This window comes from Mycetomoellerius zeteki, unplaced genomic scaffold (assembly GCF_001594055.1).
Source record: "Mycetomoellerius zeteki isolate Tzet28-1 unplaced genomic scaffold, Tzet1.0 scaffold35, whole genome shotgun sequence".
Classification (NCBI taxonomy): domain Eukaryota; kingdom Metazoa; phylum Arthropoda; class Insecta; order Hymenoptera; family Formicidae; genus Mycetomoellerius; species Mycetomoellerius zeteki.
In genome coordinates, this window is record NW_017257338.1 from 2515233 (window position 1) to 2536992 (window position 21760).

Below are 21760 nucleotides of genomic sequence, written 5' to 3' on the forward strand. Positions count from 1 at the left end.
GCTGCAGCAGCCAATCTTTTCTTTCAGTGTATTGAACATGTTTAATGCGTTTCTTTATTAAATTCTTTTTGTTGATACTGTTTGTACATTTAATTTGTGAAAGAACTTGTTTCAAAGTGGAGAGGACTCCCTTTGCTTACAAATTGATTGCCTACTGCAGTACCTGCCTCATCACATTTGCCGACAGTTTGTTTGCGCATAAAAATTGCCTATAGATCGATCGTCTACGTGTACTATTCCGCACAAATATAAAATTAAGAGAAAAAGGCACGTATGCAGCTGTGAGTAATAATTTTTCTATACAAACAAATTCAGTAAATATGATGTTGGCAAACGATGCTATAGGCAATCAATTTGTAGGTAAACGGAGCCCTCTCTCAAAGTGTTCCAAATAGAATAATAAAATATGGACTATTTCAGAGCAAAAACTAGTTGCCTTACAAAAGGTTCTTGACTACGTGAACAACAGACCAGAACAGATGAATCTAGACGCTTCTTTCGGTATTACCTTAACCGAAGGTAAAAATCAAATAATCTCTAATTAAAATCAATATACGATGTCGACGCGGAACTATAACATATCTTTTACAAGAACTTTAGCAGATTAAAATTTTTTAAATATGAAGCTTGAGTTAGGAGATAAGAATTTTAATTTTGCATTTAATATAAAAATTCACAGATATATTTTTGATAATGTAATTTTTAATAAATTTGAATAATATCTGTTGCTACTAAAAAATAGCTAATTTGGTGGCGGCGCTCCTGCATGAAAACGTCCAATATTTGGAAGACAAATTCTTCATCGCTCTCAAAGAAATGGTTGTACTAACCGATTTGACTCGAAAACATTTGATGAAGATTATTGCTCCGAAGAACGATACTAAATTTTTAAGTAAGTACAATGAATATATTATACACAAAAACGCAGATTTGGTTTCTTTTAATGTATTTTATTTATTTACACAATTTTCGTATTTGAAATTCATGAGTTTACGAAGAAAATAAAAAGCAAATAATTGCAGGAAAATGTAGGAAAGCTTCTTTAAAAGAAAAAAGTAGAAAATATATTTGAAACGCTAAAAATATCGCTTTTAACAATTTGCATCCTTAAACTTGAGAGTTTTTAAATTAAATTAATAATTCTTCAAAATTGAAATTAAAAATTTCCAAAATCATGTTTTGTATTTAAACTCATATTGTTGGAAAACCTTTGTAGTTATTGTTTAATGCTTACTATATATCGAAGTTTTGTGAAGTCTAAAATTTTACAGTGCTATCGACTTTAAACGATCCCAATCAGTGGGTAAAACCTATATCGTGGACGAGAGTCTTTTCAAAATCGAGATCCCATCCCCGTCATTTATTAAGCTATCAAGAAGTTGTTCAATCGATATGGCATGGAACGCCCACTGAAACGGAAAGCGATCAATGTTTAATCGAAATAGTGCGTAGCAGTTTAAAGGGGGAATGTGAAATTCCTGTTGCTTGTGTCGCAATATTGATAAAGGAAGACAATACTACCGGATATCCTCTTACACATAGATTGCTCATCGTTCAAGTTGCTAAAGTAGTAAGATGCTAAGAAAGTTAATTATTACATCATACATTTATATTACATGCGTGTATTACGTTCACAAAAAGAAGAGAGGTCTTTTTCGGGCATTTTTACGTTTTCCTCCAAGTTTGATTAATAAAAAGAGATCGGTTTTAGCTGGGATGCGAGGAAATCATCGACAAAACGGCATCGCTCTCCTCCTTAGTATCCACATATTGTGCCAGGATCTTTCAGGATTTCATTAATCTCGAAGCTTGGAGCTTTCCAAACGTTACGCGAGATCTCATGTTGGAACAAGGTAATCGTGCGTGCGATAAAAATATATTAATTCTTTAATTACGGTTCATATTTCGAACAAAAGCCGACCATGTTTGTCCTGGCGAAAATAAAAATTAGAACATAAACGAAGCTTCTAGGAAGCAAAAATTGAGAGCAGAACATAAAAAAGGTATAAAAGCTTCTTGTCTCAATTTTCGCCTCCTAGAAATTTCGTTTAAATTCTTCTGTGACTTTCCCTTTGCATTTTATTTACACTTCAATGTTTATTTTTGCCGGAACGCAACATGCTTGCAAATATACGAATTTTCCATTGACAATTAAGCGTATTATTATATATTCATCTTTCGCAGCAAAAGGATTAAATAAAAAGAAAGTATGTACAAATATAAACAAAATATGAAAAATATTTCATGCCTTTCTTTATTTTTTTAGTTGTTCTATGCGGCATGGAGGGTTACTATGAATTCGTCGATAAACATTATGAAGATATAATACTGAGCTGGCCTCACTGGAGTGGCTGCTTTGGTGTAATCGAGTAATTGTCTATGCATTAACTCTATTTACGCAATTACAATATTTTATCACGTCGTAATTATTACAGTTAATACAGAATGTATAATTGCAATAATACATAAATATGTTGACTTCAGTTGATTAGAATGCATTATATACGTGTGCATTTAATGTATCCGTGTTAAAGATTCTGCACGTATTTACCAAATATTTTGCAAGAAAAATATTGTAAATAAACGTTATGTTAAATGTTTCAGACTTTCTAACGAACACCAAATCACTCGGCGATCATCGTCGATAACCGACTTTGGATGTGACAATCATACGACGAGCCTTGCTGCTGCGAGTCTAGCCGTATTTATTCGGGAAAATATAGAAAATGCTCTTAGTCAGCCTTAAACTTTTGTTATTTATGGAGCACTTTTATATATTATGTTTATTTCTTTCTATTGTTTTACAGATTTGATTTTTTTGTTGAAGTTTTTTACAATTACAACTTCATAATTTTTTATAAGAAAAAATATCTTCTGTTAGTTATATATATATATATATATAGGGTGTAATTGAAATAAAATTCACTAATCAAAAGCCCACTAATCATATAGTGCTATTCCTAATAAAAAAAATTGAGATGAAAAGTCCTCTACCATTTTGTAATTTTCGCAATATTTTTTTTAGCTATCTAATGAGTAAAATTGTCTAAAATCGATGTATAAACAGCTTTAAGGGGATGTTGGAGCGACCAAATTATCACATTACAGTTGTATAAAAATCTTCGAATTGACTGAACGGAATAAAAAATCCTTTTATAGGATTAAAGTAGACGTAAAATTAGAAGGTGATGCAGTGGATTTTATAATCGGAAGAATTAAAAAAATTTTTAACCTTTTTTCGATTTTTTAATACAAAGTCCACTACACCACCTCCTAATTTTGCATCTATTTTAATTCTGTAAAAGATTTTTTTATTCCGTTCAGTCAATTTGAAGGTTTTTATACGACTATGATGTATATTTTTATACGTAATGTAATAATTTGATCACTCCAGCATCTCCTTAAGATATCTTTAAGAGTTCTTTAAGAAAAATTTTCAAAATATTTCACAATGAACACGAAAAGATATCTCAAAATTGTCTTACATCGATTTTATCCATTTTCGGCAATATTTGGAAATTAATATCTCGTTAACTTTACGAAAATTACGAAAATTGCAAAATGGTAGAAGACTTTTTGATTTAGTTTTTTATTAGGAATAGCATTGTATAATTAATGGGCGTTATTTCAGTTACACCCTGTATATAATCATCTTATATTCCTGACAAAAAATACAATTAAGAAGAATAAATATAAGAAATGTATTCGGTAAAAAATAGTGTACCGCTTGAAAAATTGTATTATTTCTGTGGAGCTGAAATATATTTATATATGTATATGTGCAGCAGATATAAGTATATATATTTTGTAAAAGAATTGATTTTATTAGAGAAAGGTATAATAACTTTTAGAATTTTAATAGCCGGTATTGAAAAAAAAACTAATTTGTGCTTAGATAATATAAATAATATTTATTAAGATTGAAAAAGATACAATGGCACATGTTTGACGGAAGGGAAAAATTAGAATAAACAGTTAAAGTAAGAGATTCTGGTTTCCTAATGGTATTGGTGTGAAAACTTGTTTTATTGTGTGTGACACACTTCTATTCCTTCTTCTTCCACAAATTAAAAAATTAACTAAGGATGCGAATTAATTGTCTCACTAATCCACTAATGAATTCTATCTTATTATTGTTATTGTGTCTTGATAATCTGAGAAAGGCAGTGTTTTTCTTTGATGAAAATTCGTCTCATAAAAACATTTCATAAATTATCTTATAATAATATAAATCAATTTATCGATAGCTTCTCGCTTCGTTAATCTTCTATTTCTTCTCCCTTTTATTTAAGTCAAGACTATTACATTAATAATCTCTTAATTAATATTACTTGATATTTGATTAATAGCATATAAAAAGCATGTATTTTGGTTCTTTGCTAATTTCTGATTAATAATTGCACTTCGAATATTTGACAGTTTAGTTATTCGAAAGCAGAATATTCTTTAAAATCATGGGAGTATTTATTTGATCGTTAAATAAAATAATGATAGTTATATAATAAATAAAATCTAATGTAAAAACGTCCTAACTTATGCTTATTTTACGCAGATTAAAAGATACTTTTTGCTAAGCATCCGGTCATGTAAATCGAAATATATCGTGCTTTGGTGCAAACTATGACGAGAATATCTTTATAACGCCGTTTATATAGATTTATAATTAACAAAAAGATATTCCCGCATCGTTAGATAAATAATGACTGTAATGCCCGTTTCTACCAATGTAGATTAACTTTAATCTCGGTTCAACTTACTCTTCATCTTTTTCTTATTCTTAAAACTAGAAAAAGATGAAGAGTTAGTTGAATCAGATTAAAGTTAAACTGCATTGGTAGAAACGGACATAAGAAAAATTGGCTTTAACCCGACGACATTCAGCGAATCACACGAAAAGAATAGTTTCGCTGAAGTTCCTAAAAATTTAGTTAAGTCTGAAAATAATTTTATTCGACTGTAAAAATAATTATACACTGAATGAGCAATTCTACTGAAAAATCTAAAGCTAGATACAGATCCGAAAAATAATTTTGCTGGATCAAAACGATTAGGTAGGACGACAAAATTAGTTGCTAAAGTATCAAAACATTTTGCAGCATTGCTCATCATGCTTAAGATTCCCGCAAAATTATTTTCGGATTTGTATCTAGCCAAATTTTTAGATACTTCAACAAAATTGTTCTTTCAATGTATAAAACGTTAAAACTTATTAGAACGTGCAAAACTTTTTGCAGCATTGCTTATCATGCTTGAATTGTCTATATAAAACATTTTAATCGTAAAACAATTATTTTCACATTTGTAATTTACCTAAATTTTTAGATACTTTAGCAAAATCGTTCTTTTCATGCAAAGATACTTATTATTGGCGAAAACGACATAAATCGCCGCAACTTGCAACCGATTCTAACAACGTGTCGTGAGTCAACACGAATTTATAAATGTTTATACGAGTGGTAGCGATAGCTGCGGTCGTCATGCCGTTCTCCAGCCACGATCGCTTTCGCTGACAGGCCCCTGCAATCGCGTATCTACACATTCAATCTTTGCCTCATGCTCGTCGGTAATTGTATGGCTTTCCATAAGGACCTATTCTTTTGCTCATCTTCTCGATCCTCAGTTGCTGGAAAAAGCTGTACACCACCAGCCACATGTACGCATATATTACTGCAAAAGATTAAAACACTATTATAAGTTGCTTTAATTGTACAAATTCTTAATGTCTATCAATTTCTTTGATAAAAAGATTAGTTAATTTTAGATTGCCAACAGTATTGTGACTACAGACTTCTATGGTGATTAAACTTCCATCAGACTTCTATGGTCGGATTGACCATAGAAGTCAGTTTATCTTCTGACTGAAGACTGTGTTCTTCAAAGAGTTCTGTGACTTCAATTATGATTTCTTTAAGACTTTCAATTATTTCCTCGATTCGTAATGATGAACAAGAAAGAAACTACCTTCTTTAAAACATTTTTTTCTGAGTAACAAGAATTTTATTGAAGATTCGCCATGGTATTTAAAGCGTAATTGACGTTAAATACTCACCGACGGCAATTGGGCCGAATACGAGCCAAAGAACGCCGTTAAGAACTTCGCCATTTACTAAAAACATAATTGCAGTGTAAAGGACGCTCACAAGAAAAGCGACGACCAGCATAAGGCCCAGAACCACCCATGGAAGCATCATAAATGTATTTTTCTGCGAATCCAAACCGAACATTATTAAAATTATTTATATGAAATAATATCAGACAATAAATAAATTAAGAATAATATCCATAAATATGCGGTTTTTTTTATTTTATATATACACATTATATGTGTGATGTGTAAAATTATTAATTTTTATATATTTTTATACATTTATTAAATTTTATATTACAATTATTAAATTTTATAGTCGATAATTAAATTTTATAAATTTTCTGAAGAATTTGCGCGATTGTTTACACAAACGTTTCAGATTTAAAAATTCTAAACATTTAGTGACTTTACGTCTGCAATTTGATAATTTTAAATGTCTCTCTTTTGTGGTTTCATTATTCTGCTGCAATATTTTATTGTTGTATACTGTATTTCATACTGTATTGTTGTATACTGTATTTTATTGTTGTATAGATATACTGTTAATATTTCCTTACCCTTAAAGCGCCAATTATGAGTAACGTAGAGATGAGGATGGTCATGCAGAGGTTGATGGCGAAGATGATCTTTACTGCCGTCTTGTCTAGAATGTCGATGACTATAGTTTTCCATTCTACGTTCGCCGTGAAGATCAGGATCAGGAAAACCACAGCTAGTACCTGCACGAAACCAATTTGCGTAGTAATTGAATCATGTGCGAGTTGTGGAAACATAGAAATGGCATACTTACGATGCCACATACTCCACTGAAAATTGTTCCCGTTTTCAGGGAACAACATCTACAACAGGTTGTCAGCTGCATTCTAAAATAAAGAGTAACAGTTTCATTATTTTATCCAATTATAATATTTATATTATTTATTAATATTACTATTACTACTTACAAAATATTTAAATAGATATCAAATATGTATTATTCATCATCATAAATATAATTTTGTTATATGTTTTGCGATATTTTTTTCTGATATTGAATATTAATCCTTTCTTTTTCTATCTTTTATCAAATCTGATAAAACGAATTATAACAAATGGAAAAATGGTAAAAGTATTATAATATTTGCTAACAAACTAAGAGAAATAAGTTTCCAAAGAACGCATCAAGTCAAAAGCAAGTCAAAATAACTTTATTTTGACGTCATAAAAATCAAACAGTCATTTGACTGTTTATTGACGTGAAGACTCAAAATAAAATCATTTCGATTTTTTGTTGACTTTTGTGTGTTCCTTGGCTTAGCATTCTTCAATCATCAATTTTTGGGAACATCGAATGAGGGATATAGAAAACTGCGCTTCTCTCTAAAATACTCAGCTCTTTTCGCGACATCATCTTGATCAAAATAGATCAGAATAGGCTTTGCATAATCCTATCATAAATTCGCCACACCCGCACCTCACCCACCAATCGCGGATGATGACGCAGTGGATTACGGAATATTGGGCGATGATGCGACAACGTGAGCCATTCTCGCCGCGATCGCAACATCGCGCGCGAGAAGTTAATTCGTCTTATGTCGAGAATAAGGGAAATTTGGGTCATTGGCATGTGCCGCTCGCTTCTATTTTAGACACTTAAGTCGCGTATTCGCCGTCGCTGACCTTCCTTCCGGCGTTTATTATTGTTTCTCCAACACTCAGAGATTCAATATCCGGTGGCAGGAGATATACATCCTCTACGGATAGTAAAAAGACACTACACGTAATTATGTACGTTTAAAATTTTATATACTCCACGATCTTTCTACGGTTATTTTTAAAGTTACCGTACACTGTTAAATTCATAATGTCAAATTATATGTAATTTGAGTTATTTTTATATCTAGTATAGGTCGCTACTGTTTCTCCAATATGTCATCAATTTGACTAAAACGGAATGTAACATAAATGTAACACAGTGAATCATTACTTATTGCATATCTTATTGTTTGTCAATGTTAAACAGAAATGAAATAATCACTAGGCCTGTGTTCTTTTTAGCTGAACTTTTGCATCAGTTCATCTTTCTTCTTCTTCTTTCCTCCTGAAGAGAAAAGGAAGAAGGATGAACTGGTGCAAAAGTTCAGCTAAAAAGAACAGGCTTTATGTTACACTGTGTTACATTGCGCAGGATTCTGTCTAAAGGATTTTAACAAAATCGCTCGTGGCTAGATTCTGATACAGTGTCTCTAATTCATGGCTTTTCAGCATAGTGTAACATAGTAATCATTTCTCTGTTTAAGGGGATCCTAAAGCGAAGCTCAAACTCCGACGAAATCACCAGAGGTCGCTGTTTTTCCAGCGTATCGACATGTCTTTATATACTACCACACCAATATCTCACGTACACATACGTACAAATTTTCTAACTAATTAACCTTTCGTATTAAGTATCTAAATTTAATTCTAAGTACTCGACATTGGTTGTTCATGTAATCCCTAGTCCAAACCGAGCTAATTTTACAGGTACAAAGTACAAAACTTTTATAAAGCAAATATTGTTACAAGTCGAAGTCAAAAGCCGATAAAGAAACTATAATTTTCCAACTTTTTTTCGTTTTTCGCACGAAGTCAACCAGTTTGGACTACATTATCGTTTATATTTTAATTGTGGAAAAGGATTTTTAATTCTGTAAGGGCAGTTAGGAAAATACTTATTTAAAAAATAATCGGTAAAACGGCTTGACTTTAGGATCCCCTTAATTGGCAAACAATAAAGATGTAAGATTCACTACGTTACACTGTATCATCTACGTCTCTGATTGGAAATTAAGTATCCTTTAACTCAAGAAAATATGTTCGGTTTGGCTCAAATTTAGTTTATTATTTATTTAAATGCATGCTTTAATATGGACGACGTTTACTTTGAAATTAAGCACTAAAATAGATTAGGTTGATTTACATTTTGACATAAATAGAAACTAAAAATAACAAAATGTTATTTAACTCAAGGGATTGGGATACCATTGCTCCTTTGATATTTAACAGTGTATACAGTCGTCGCATAAAACGGAGTTCGTTTTCCATTTTTGTCCAAGCGAATAGCAACGGACGAAGGTAGGCGTGTTTTGCTCAGACCAATATTTCTTTGCGCCTGTCTCCAATCTGAGGTCGGCTCGAGTAAGGAGCAAGATCGCTACAAAATCGCATACATTCGGCCGCGGCTATACGTTCGCCGACCAAGTTCGCTCGAGGTCTTCTGATCCTCATAAGGAAACGTGTCTCTGCACGGTCCTACGCCGTTTACTTCTCGAAAAAAGCCACCACATCACCGTCGAATGATGACCGGCCGATTAAGATTACCTTGGTAGTTCATGGTAAATTGACGGCTGTACTTGACCGACACTCGAGAGCGTGGCTTGAAAAAACCGTCAGACATTAAGAGGCCTCGATACCTATCTCGGCGATCTCGATTCGTGGCGACAGAAGGAAGAGAAATTGCAGAATGTTTCTTGTGTGTTTTGTAAGATGATCTTTGAAGGTCCAAAGCAAATTTACTAAATAGCGTGAAGACTTGCGGAATTCATTGTCAGTTTCATGGACGTTAAATGGAAAATATGGAACAATTAAATGACACGGTGTCGGACTAGTTAACGGAGAATTTCTAGCGCATTTTCTAAGACTCACAGCTTCTTGAGCTATAACCGGTTTCGGATTTTGTTGACGAATAGTTCGTACGAGAATGCATAAATTTTACATGAATTTTCTCACTTCAGATGTTATAATTGGCGATGACGAGTGTCACTACTGGATCTTCGACATTTTATTAGAGAAGATATACAGAAAGCATTGAAGAATATCAGGCCAGGTCTAAAAGTAATTATGAAGTATCAAAATAATTATGTAGGACACGCGCTGAATCACAATGATGATGGAAAAAATTTTTTAATTTTCGCAACTCTAACTTGAGTATGTATAATATAATTATTTGGATGATCCAACATAATTATTTCTAATATTAAACAAAGTATCTTTTAAATAATTATTAAGATAATTTAAAATAATTATTTCTATACAGAGAATTTTTTCTTAAAATTTACCTTGAAAATGGTATGGTAGTTCTGGAACAACATTGTATTTCGAAGAATTTTATGTAAATTTCTCGCATTCATGAATAAAATTACAATAAAATATAAAATAAATTTGATTAATTTGAAGTGCATAATATTGAAGTGCATTGTAAAAATCTTTAAAAGTATCTTACAATATTAAAAAAAATTTTAAATATTGTATTGTACCACAACTGGCATATTTTCAGGGTGAATTTAAAAAAATAATTTTCTCCTTATATATATATATATATATTTGCATTTAGCTAAATTTTTAGATATTTCAGAAAAAATCGTTCTTTTCATGAGAAGAAGCTGCAATCTGACAAAAAAACATTTATAGAAATGATAAAGCATGATAAAGATGATAAATCACTTTGTATGACGAAAACTTCTAAAATTACAATCGTAATTCTCGTAACGCAAGTTGCTCCTGTTAATAGACAAGATTGCTGCTCGGAGGTGCATCCCGGAAGAGTGCACTATGCGTTGCTGAAACGCGTGATTCTATCCGGCTTGCGCAAAAAGAGATTACGTCACTACACAAGAGATCACTGTGAAGCTCAGAGATCATTTTCCTAAAGGGAACGAGCGTTTTAAATGTCGGTATTATACTAGTCTGCTTCAAGCCATCGCGATAAACGAGTAGTATTACGCTTTTGCGTAACCTTTTCCGAAGGCATTGATTATTAAGTATCATAAATAATACAAGTATCAATTATGGAAATAGAAAATATATACGTTTACTTTAAATTATAAACTAATAATGTGGATTTATGTAAACTTGCGTAAATTTATTAATTAATAATAACATATTTATATTCCGAATAAAGTGTTGATTAATTTCAGCTTTGATACACGCGTTTAAAAAACATTTTGTGCTTCGTATATCTTATTTTATTTTATAAAAATTAACGTATTACGTATTGGTTCTCTCTAAATTTTTTGAAGTGGAATCTAACTTTAAAGAGTGAAAATTGAGTCAGTCTTAAAAAAGAGTGGCCCAATTTTCAATCTTTAAAAACGAAATTTTATTCTTTAAAATGACAATTTACTTTAAAAGTTTTAAAAAGTAATATCTAATGATTCCGGTACGGGCATTTGTTCGCATTTTCAAGTACGATACACACGATGACGGTCGAACGTTTATCACAAACGCACATTTATGAATATTATGCGGCAAAGATAACGAAAAAAAAAAAAGAATTCTTGCGGAAGACATTGTCGCAATCGACTCGAATACGATTGGCACGTTACATGCGTGCGATTGACGTTAAATTTAGGTGATGAGTAAGCTACGCGCAAAAAAACACCGTTTAAAAATATATACGATACTATTCGATCGGCCCACTAAATCGGCCAATATGGGTTTTCTTGACCCAGATACGATGATTAATCAGGATGGAAAGGGAAGGGACGGGCTTCTTGTCAAGATACTTCGCGTGCGTTCCATTCGATAGTCAATTAATGTAAGAAGAAAGGGTGCGGTATGTCAAGAGAAGCAAAGAATGGAGAAAATCGATATTCGACCGTTAATATTAGGCCGCTTTGAAGACCACTGATCGAAAGTTCTCATTAAAGAAAAAGCGAAAGAAGAAACAAATTGGTTTTAGTTTTGCATATCAAAATAAATTGATTTCAGATTTTAGATTTCTATGTACTTTTGAACAGCAATTATTTTCTATTAACAGGAGTAACTTGCGTTATACCGCGCATATTACAACTGCATGTAAAATATCAAAAAAATTTAGTTACATTTAAATTTAGATACAGACCTGAAAATAATTTTATTGGACCATTAAAATAATTATGTAGGAAACTTAAACATGATAAACAAAAGTTTCAACATTCTGGCAACTATATAAATTATTTCGACAGTCTAATAAAATTATTTTTATTTCTGTATCTGGCTCACTTTATAGATGCTTAAGCAAAACTGTTCTTTGTGAAATTTTAGAAATTTTCATTATAAATTATACTCATCGTTATACTAATAATACTTCATCATTTCTGTGTTTGTGATTGAGGATGCTGCTGCGCATTGGTGCGCGCGCGAACAGTAGACTGATTTTGTAAATCTTATCGGATCTGTCACGAGTCTTAAAAGATCACCTGCTAATGATGTTAATAAGCCATCGCGATTCCGCAAAATACACGCAAAAGTCGTTTCGCGTCAGTATTTTATACGGATACGAGAAACGCCAGTGTCAATTAAGTAATTTGTAAGCACTTGCGCATACAAAAATACATACATCGTTGTGACAAGTCACAATTGCTTTATGAAGAGCGTAAATTACGATACGAGTAAGACACGGCCTTTCCAAGTCACGCGTATTTACGAAGCACATCTAAAGATTTTGCTGTGCGAAATTGCACATATTTTATTTTTATACCTCAGTCACGATTAACGTGCGACCTTCCATTATCTCGCACACTTAAACGCGATTTCTTGTGCTTTATGATTTTTGCAAAACTTCTCTTCGCAGTTTGTCGAAGTACTTTTTCGTACTATATACATAAAATATATATACATATATAAATATTTAAATAATATATATATAATTATTTTTATTGGTTAGAATATAATAAATTACAATAATAATAAAGAGTCATTTATGATAGTTCCTGTCAAATTAATAATTTAGAAATAGTGATCGAATGGTAAGAACAAAAATTAAATTCTGTAAGTACGAATGCGATTGTCACTTTGTCACGATCGAGCTATTACAGCACTGTAAATCGCTCTCTGAATGATCGGTTACATCACTATCCGCAAGCCTCCTTGTTTACGCATCACCGTTTACATTCTGTTACCTTTTGTCATCGGCAATTTAACGTTTGATCGACCGTTGAATTGAAAGAAACATCTTATTATATTGTTGCGTATCGAGCACTTCAATCCGCCAATAATACAATAGCGATCCAGCGCGCTAAATGTCACCGATCGTAAGATTCCGCGGGAGGAATCGATTCGCGATCGTTCGCGTACTCACTTTTCTTCGAGGAGCGCGAGATCTTCTCTCTTTTCCCTCGGGATCGATCGCGCAGGTGCACCGTGCGTGCCTGCACGGGAAAACGTACGCGGATGCTGCACACGAACGAGACCGCGGAACGTGACGTGACGTGACGGGACTTGGCGCGGCGAGGCGAGAGACGCGGTAAAAGATCGCACGCAGGTCCAGCACGCGCGCGCGTTCCGCTCGCAATAGGAGATGACCAGAAACTGTGCCAAGAACAGTGCCGCGGCGGCCGCGCCAAACCGCGATGTGGCATACACCTACGACGTAACACACCTACATCGGTGCTACGGGTGTACCAATACCGCGGCGACGGAGAAGGCCTACGCGCGCGTATCGGTCCCGCGGTGCGCTATCGCGACTTACGCGAACGGCATGTATCGCGATCGTGAGATGCGGTCAGCGGTAGGAGAGCGCGGGGCTCTCGAGAGTAGAGCTCTAGATGTATCGGAGTAGCGCGATCCTTTTATTTCAGCCAAATACCGACAACTTTCCTATTAGCTATTTTTTGTCTTGATTATCTATCAAATAAGTGTATTATACTGAAAATTTAACTTGATTAAAATACAAGTTAATCCATAATGAAATTAATTGAATTAAAAGTTAAGTTAATAAAAAAAGTAATGGAAAAATTAAGTTAAATTTGGTCCGAACGAACAACCAAAAAAAAAAAGAAAAAGTTTGACCATTTTACATAATTTTTCGTATCTCTCCTTTCTCAACATATTTATTAAAAATCTGGTTATTTTTGTTCACAAGTAACGATTATACAATATAAAATTACTAAATTATATACTCATTATCCTCTCGCATTGTGTCCGAGGATTAACTTAAAAAAAATCAAAGTTACCGATAAAATATAATTAAATTAAGTTAAAAAATTAAGAGTCTAAAATGTAACTAATTGTAAGTTAAGTTAAAATTAATTAACTTTTTAACTTAACTTTATCTTTTTAATTTAGCACTATCCAACCTTGCTAATAAGTATATCATAAGTATATCATAAGTATAAGTATATCATAATAAATAATAAGTAAGCTTAGTAAACAATTCTTTAATATGATAAGATTATTGATATTGTTAAGTCAAACATGATAGACCTTTGCGCTACTCTGGTACATCCAGAGCTCTACTATTAGAAGAACGCTTGCCTGCGCTTTTCTTTTTTGTACGAATCGCTCTACGCGCGAGATTTTATCTTCGGCTCCGAGGAACGCGCCTGGAGCCGCTCGTGACAGGCCGAGGGTAAACTTTGCCGCTCATCCGATCCTCTGTACGAACGCGTCGCGCGTCTCGCTCCCCCGGGAAAGTCTCGGTGTCCGCGACTTTCCACGCGAGCTACATCTCTATCAAACTCCTTCGACACGGTCGTTAACTCCGAGGAGTCGAGCGGCGACGAATTAATAAAATTTCACGTAACTTTCCTACAGATCTAAAAAAGTATATTTTACTCGACGTTTCGTTCAATTTTCCTGATGAGAAATATTTTATTACGATTTTCCGCGTGTGAAAAACTATACCGCTATGCAAATACTATAAATAAAATGAGAGACTCGCAATATTCTAAGACGCAGTTGCAAGGTCAAGAGTGGAACGTTTCTGCGTTCTTAGGAATATAACTGAATTATTAGGACGTACAAACGTGATACGAGTAAAATTACTTTATGAAAAGCGTAAATTATGATACGAGTGAGATATGCCCTTTCCGATCTATCTGCAAATGTATCGCGATTTACAGAGAGTGACGTAGTATAATTATGTATATCGTCGTTACGCCACAATGTAATTTTCTGCGATAGGTTCTAGAAGAAAGAGTCCGAGACGGAGCTGACGTACTGCATTAACGTGCTCGTTAGTTTGCGCACGTTGCGTGACCTCGAGATAACACCGCGATGAACCGACTGACATTGCCGCTATATTTGCGCACATAGGTAATGAATGGTTTTATACGCGTAGACGACTATTCCATATCAACTGAAAAACGAGTATTCGTTGCGGCAACTCCGGAGTAATTAGACTTTCCCGTTTTTTGCATATGTACATATATATACTTTTATATGCATATATATGTATATATATTTACACTATGGATTATATATAATTAAAAAGTATATCACATATATACATTGTACTTTTTATTAGTAGAAAATATATCTATCACACGTAAAACCGTTTTGCAATGTTTATGCTATAATAAAAAATGATAAATACAATAATTGGAATTAGTTTAGTACAGCCAATTTGTTTTCGGTCATATTTTGTATTTATCGTAATTTTTGAGAATTATAATCCGCTCTAACTTTGCAAAATATTGTAAAAATATACGCCTTGTAACGGCATTTTAAAAAGATATACAAACATATTGCAAATAAGTTAAAATAATTTTAGAATTTTGTTTTTTTGTAAACGTTGATATAAAATAGTATTAAAAAATAAAAAAGTATTATTTTTTAGAAAGCGTATCTTTAAGAAATGTCGAAAGAATGGTAAGTTTAAAATTGTAATTGTAATTAATAATCGATATGGATAATTTTATTCAAAAACAAAGTTAATATTATATAAAATGTAAAAAAGCATAATCTTAAAAAGTGTTTTTGATAAAACTGAAAAAAATAGCAAGTTAAATATTAGGATTATAATTATAATAGTGCATTTATCTCGTTCAAGATACTTTTGAAATGCAGAAGTGTTAAACCAGTTGCAGGGTTTCAGGCATACGTTGCCTTATCTTTGTTGTACAAATGTGTCAAGAATACGTTTTTTTTATTTCTTATTTCTTATTTATATTCATATAGTTAATAGAATTCTTTCTTTTCAATTTTAAACATTTAATCTGGAACTTTGTGAATCTTCAAAATTTAAATTTTAATGCTCTATTTTCAACGTGATTTACATTAAGATAAAGAAAATAAAACATCGGAATTTTACATGTCCATCGATGGCAGGCAAACGCGCAGTTGTTCTGTCTACTTAACCTATTGGGTTAAGTAGACTACATTAAAAAAAATATTTGTCTAATCAAGAAAGTTCAAAATTGAAAAGTTTAAGTCGAGAATGATTTTAAAGGCGGAAGATAAATTCGAAGTTAAATTGGTTTCGAAATTTCGGCTACGCGATGTTTGGCTTGCCTCTTGAACTGCAAATATTATCCGTAAATGTCTTAGGCTTGGTAAATATCTCAATCTCAATAATGTGCATGCATGACTAGTAACAATATCTCATAGAATTTAAATAAAACTTGAGGGCTTGAATTCTTTTACAATAATTTTAGAATTGTAAATCGCTAAGGTTAATTTCATAAGCACACAATTCAATTATATACAATATATATTATAATGTTGCATACTTATCAGTTACACTTATACACTTTTACATATATATTGATCATTTAAATTGCTATATATAATTATTATATAATTATGATATAATATATAATATTATTATAATTTTGTTCTAATATTATGATAATTATGTTCTATTTTAATTTATTTTAATAGTAATTTAAATAATTTTTTTAAATATATATCATCTTCAACTTTCAATTTTAACATCAAGGATTTAAAATTTGTCTTTGATATTTCCTATTCAAATTAAGTATATTATATCACTTTGTTAAGGCCAGCATCACTTTAAACTGGAACTGGTTTAAGTGGGACCAGCAGCTAGAGAAGATCTCGAACGTCTCAGTTTCACAATCCGACGAATTAAATGTAGAAAATATCGACTGGCTTAAGACGAGTTAGCACTTCGTCTTGTATACTTGACATAAAAAGACACAATTCTTATTGTATCTACTGGTATAATCTAAAAATATTCCTGTCATGTAGAAGTAAGAGCTAAGGATGAAAAATTTCTTCAGTTTTATCATGGATTGTCGTCGCACGATTCATCATCGATCGCGTCTCGCTCCTCGCATACGTGGCTAACATTTACACAATAGTGACGCGAAGCCGGCAGAATTTGCTCATACCTTGGATGGTACTCACTTGTCTTAAAGATATCATTTTGGAAGTCGTCGTGATTGTTATTACTTTCCTGCTATGGCATGCTACGAAGGGAAGCTTCCCGACGTCGCTCCTCGTTGAGTTTATCGTAGACAAAACAATAAGAATGGGTAATAATAATAATAATGATAATTAGTAAGTAGAAATGGAATTGATCAGTGATAAGAAGTACACAGATGTAGCACAAACGTACTCTCTAAATTTCTTGTAGTGGAATCTGACTCTAAAGAATCTTGAAAAAGAGTGGCTTAATTTTCAATCCTTAAGAGGAAATTTCTCTCTTCAGAATAAGATTTAGTTTAAAAATTTTAGAGAATAGGTGATTAAATCACAAGTTTCTTTTTCTCTGCGAAAACCTTGATCATTTCAGTTATCTCGATCGGCAAGTTGTGCACAACCCTCAAATGGTATATGCAGCTACGAAGGGTGGCGAAACTTCGCAGGTTTACAATAATAGCGCGGAGAAGCATCGCGAGTATTCCTAATGTTCCCGGCAGAGTTGGTCGTTCTCTGGATGATGAGTGTCTTGGTATAGCGATAATTAGACGAGGCAAGTATGCGAGTCTATTAAATCTGGAAAGGCATTCTGAGGAATCTTCCAGCAGCACGAACACGAAATCCTTGACGACCTTAGTCACTGACGACACGAATGGCACGAATGGCACGAACGGCGCGAACGGTTACATTTCCGATGATTTGAGCGTGGCTGAAAAATCGATGAGGATGTTGAATGTAACTGCGGAGGATGTGATGGACGCGCGTGCCAGGATACAAGAGCGATCTTATTGGAACGAGCAAGACGCGATTGCGGAAACACCTGAAGTGATAGAAGAAGTAATAAAGCAACTTCCTTTGGAAAAGAACGAAGAAGAAATAATCAATGCAGCAAGAAATACACAGTTAACGAAGGATAATTTAGCAAAAACTGTGAATAATACCTTGAAAAAAGAAAATATGGGGTATCTTCCAGTGAAGAAAGAAGAGGAAAAAGGTAATGAAGAAACTATTCTGATTGACGAGAAAGAACAGATTTTGACTGAAAATCAGGAAAACGTTTTATTGAAAAGCGAAAAATTCACGTCTGACGAAGTGGATCACGCGAAATCAACGGATTCTCATGATATTTATGTGACATCGAAGAAGAAAAGAAAAGAGAAAAAGGAAGGAGTTGAAAAGATCGTGCAATGTCCTTCGTTCCAGAGTATGAATGCAAGAAACACAGAGGCTAAGCCATGTGCCTCCCTCATAAGAAAATTAGAGGCGAAATTCTGTCCCGTTTCTGTAAATCAACAGAAGTGGATCGATAAAGTCGATCGTAAAGGGTATCCTTATGAAGTCAACACACAATTAACTCCAACTAGTTCAAGCGCAAGTAGAAAAGAACGTTATAAGATCTTGAAAATCTCATGCGGGTGTCATCGTGCTTTGCGTAATAGTTCGAAAAATGGGAAACACGTGCGATCAATCGATACCGATGGTAAAAACGTTGAATATGATATTAATAGAAAAGAATTTAGATCTTTTAGACCTATCGTCAATATGCAGAGAAGCAGGATTGACAAATCCGCGTTTAAATATTCAGAAGTATATCGTTTAAAGAAGCAAATTAAAAAATGGGAAGAATCTCATGGTAAGCACTCCTGGGGAAATAAATCTTTAGCCGAAACTGCACGTTCCTCGGGATACGCAAAGAACATCTTTGATGTATCTGATAAGTTATCTGTTGTAAATTGTCGAAAGAGCGTTCAGACTGAAACTTATGATGAGTCGATGATGATGAGCGATTCTTTGAGTGATCGATACAGATTGAAATACAGTCAGAAGCGAAGTAGACGACTGGTCAATTTGCGTTCCGTTCACAATGTGGCATCATTTAGAGAAAAGAATTATTCGGAGGCACGTGAAACGAAGATGGAAGCTTTAGGAACCAATAATAATTTTACGTTGGAAAATAAAAGAGAAACGAAAGCGAGAAAAAGACAGGATCTGTTGTCGGCGAATCGAAAACTGTCGATCGAGCAACGCGAAGCGATAGAGTTGAAAGCTTTAAAAGCTTATAACGAGCTTACCTTGTCGGAGGATAAGAGAGAATTGGAAGTAAGAAAGGACCGAGATTCATCGTTGAATTACCAACAATTGACGAAGGAATCCGAAGTACCAGAGATGAAAGTTTTAAAAACTTATAACGATTCCTTATCGGAAGATAAAAAGGAGATAAAGAGAACGAGAAGATATAATTTGTCGCCAAGTTCCCAGCAATCGATTGATGAACGAAGTACCTCGAGAGTTCGTAACGAACTTGAACGATCGGGAAGCAAGAGAGAGCTGCAAACTAGGAGAAAACGCGAATCATCTAGAGATGAAACGCCATCGGAATGTGAAAAAGTTGTCGAGACTCCAGCGAGCGTCTCTAATCGTCTTTCAATAAGTAGTTGTGAGAATGTCATGATCTCCACACCACATCAGAATATAAACAGCAATTTTAGTCTAAATCCTTACGCAAGACAGGCGCATACGTCGCTGAATCTCTGGGAGATCACGAGAAACATCGAATGGACCGTTCATCCGCAGGGTATTATACTCACTAATAAGAATCTGCAAGGTCAATTCCTTGAGAATGAGAGATTTTGCGAAAGCCAACAACGCGACATTGTTGATGACAACACTGCCAGCACGTTGCACAGTGCTTTCTTCTTTAAACCCGAGATCATAATGCGGGTCTTTCGACGCGCTCACAACCAGACGAGGATCGACGAGTTCTTCTCGAGATTTCCGACGTTCCTGCGGCAGGATTTCAACACGGAGTTTGTCTGTCAAACGAACAATGAGATTATCGTGCGCCATTGGAACTCGCCGTTCGACTGCGATCTCGAACGGATGATGGAAAACGACCGAAACAATCTTGAAGAGCAGTTCAACGCTAATGAAAATCGGAATACCACAAGCGAGCATGATCGCAATCTGTGTATAATAGTCATTGATCAGGAACAGGTTTCCAACGAATCGCAAACTGCGATAGAAGATTCGATGACCGTCGAAACTCAAGAAAACACGCGTTCGAGCATTGAAAGTATTCAAATGACGAATATTTTGGCATTCAATGAAAATCACAACCGCGTGGATAATGCAACCAACGATAATTTGCCAGTTCAATTGATCACAGATGTATTAAGAAATTTCAGTATCGAAATGTCAGAAGGAAGTATACGCGATGTTGCATTGCCGATCGAAGAATGCGAAGACGTAAGTAATGTGAATGAATGTAATAATTCTCAACCACGAGAATTTAATGTGGATAATATAAATCTTAACATAGAAGATAATAACGAGTGTGATAGAATTTCTTCACATAAAAATGCGGATGTTGATGATACAATTCACAAAATTGAGCCTTCATTGGATTCTTCATTGGATTCAAGAGATAATTATCTAGATAACGTAAATGTTACATCGTATGTTAATTCGTTAGAAAAATTAAATAATTCGAGAGATAAAAAATATTTAAGTACAATCGATATTCATTCTGAAAGCGAGATGTGCGAGAATAATTCATTTCTTAAAAGTATTGGTAATAATACATTACAATTATCCGATAATAATAATAATAAACAGTTTGACACGTTGGATAATGAAACTGAGAAAAGTACGTTTAATCATGTTTGTAAAAATTCTTCGAAATTATCTTTCTCCAGTCCATCGTCACTTATTAAATCAGATAGTCACGCAGTAAGATCGAACGATGAAAAACTACAAAAGTTAACCCAACTTTCAGATAGCGCAACTACGTTGAATGATCAAGGAAAAGAATCGGAATCGAATTTAAAAGATACGAATTATACAATTCCACAACTTTATGATAGAATTCCACAATGTCGGAGTGTCGAAATTTTGAAATTGGAGACCATGATACCAGATAGCACAAGAAATCAGAACGAAAATAGAAACGAAGAAGCAAGTGAATTTTTGGCAGAAAAAATTTTCAAGATGCTTTCAGACGATAAGCTCCAGCAAGACGATAGCTTTTATGATAGAAATGATGATCCAGGAACACCGGTTTCTTTTGACGACAGTAGTTTAATGGAGGAGTTTTTAAACGATCCCGTGCCTTTAAATTCTTCTTAAGGGAGAAATTAGGTATTCTCAATAACATTCTCAGTAACAAAAATGCGTATCGTTAGCTTGTAACATAGGCTACGATTACACCGTGCGCTTAGTCCGCGATTTATACGACAGGCATCCTTGTTTAACTTATAGATTAAACAAAGACGCCTATCGTATAGGCCGTAGACTAAGCGCACGGTGTAAACTAAGCCATAGACACTTAGGTCCATTTTCACAATATATGGTTACCTAAAGATTAAAGGTTATGAATGAATTTCATTGATGAATATCTTGAAAACCTTTAATCTTAAGGTAACCATATATTGTGAAAACGAGCTTTAGTGTTTAAATAACATTTTGTGTGTAATCATCATGTAAAGTCATCTGTCTAAAAATTAATCTGTATAACACATGAGAAAGATAAGGTGTCAACGCGGTTAATTGACAATTTTCATTACTAAATTA

General features: G+C 33.6%; 3 protein-coding genes across 3 annotated transcripts in view; 2 read left to right on the top strand and 1 right to left on the bottom strand.

Moving 5' to 3' along the window:
- The window catches only part of LOC108725607 (UPF0764 protein C16orf89 homolog), a 3239-nt gene extending 493 nt beyond the window's left edge, over window positions 1-2746 (top strand). Inside the window, exons 2-7 of the mRNA XM_018452737.1 lie at window positions 421-519; window positions 743-892; window positions 1272-1570; window positions 1712-1853; window positions 2267-2369; window positions 2605-2746. Coding sequence (XP_018308239.1) covers window positions 421-519; window positions 743-892; window positions 1272-1570; window positions 1712-1853; window positions 2267-2369; window positions 2605-2746 — 935 coding nt within the window. The remainder of the gene's footprint in view (window positions 1-420; window positions 520-742; window positions 893-1271; window positions 1571-1711; window positions 1854-2266; window positions 2370-2604) is intronic.
- Window positions 2747-5288: 2542 nt separating this feature from the next.
- Window positions 5289-13381, bottom strand: LOC108725477 (uncharacterized). Its single transcript, XM_018452506.1, has 5 exons — window positions 13167-13381; window positions 6879-6951; window positions 6646-6807; window positions 6050-6203; window positions 5289-5667 (listed from the first exon to the last, which is right to left on the bottom strand). Exons 2-5 carry the CDS (start codon window positions 6948-6950, stop codon window positions 5552-5554), a joined length of 504 nt encoding a protein of 167 aa, XP_018308008.1. The 5' UTR covers window position 6951; window positions 13167-13381; the 3' UTR covers window positions 5289-5551.
- Window positions 13382-16142: 2761 nt separating this feature from the next.
- LOC108725553 (uncharacterized) lies at window positions 16143-21126 on the top strand. The gene is made up of 5 exons (XM_018452638.1): window positions 16143-16359; window positions 16808-16928; window positions 17050-17304; window positions 17565-20437; window positions 20967-21126. The coding sequence occupies exons 1-5, from the start codon at window positions 16306-16308 to the stop codon at window positions 20982-20984; spliced, it is 3321 nt and encodes a 1106-aa protein (XP_018308140.1). The 5' UTR covers window positions 16143-16305; the 3' UTR covers window positions 20985-21126.
- The last annotated feature ends 634 nt before the right edge of the window (window positions 21127-21760 follow it).

Coding starts and splice junctions, on each gene's coding strand:
- LOC108725477 (XM_018452506.1), bottom strand. CDS start 6,950: ATGCAGCTGACAACCTGTTGTAGATGTTGTTCCCTGAAAACGGGAACA. Junction 6,808..6,878: donor TCAGTGGAGTATGTGGCATC/GTAAGTATGCCA, acceptor GGTTTCGTGCAG/GTACTAGCTGTGGTTTTCCT. Junction 6,204..6,645: donor TCATAATTGGCGCTTTAAGG/GTAAGGAAATAT, acceptor TTGGATTCGCAG/AAAAATACATTTATGATGCT.
- LOC108725553 (XM_018452638.1), top strand. CDS start 16,306: ATGTTTGGCTTGCCTCTTGAACTGCAAATATTATCCGTAAATGTCTTA. Junction 16,929..17,049: donor TATCGACTGGCTTAAGACGA/GTTAGCACTTCG, acceptor AAATTTCTTCAG/TTTTATCATGGATTGTCGTC. Junction 17,305..17,564: donor AGACAAAACAATAAGAATGG/GTAATAATAATA, acceptor TGATCATTTCAG/TTATCTCGATCGGCAAGTTG.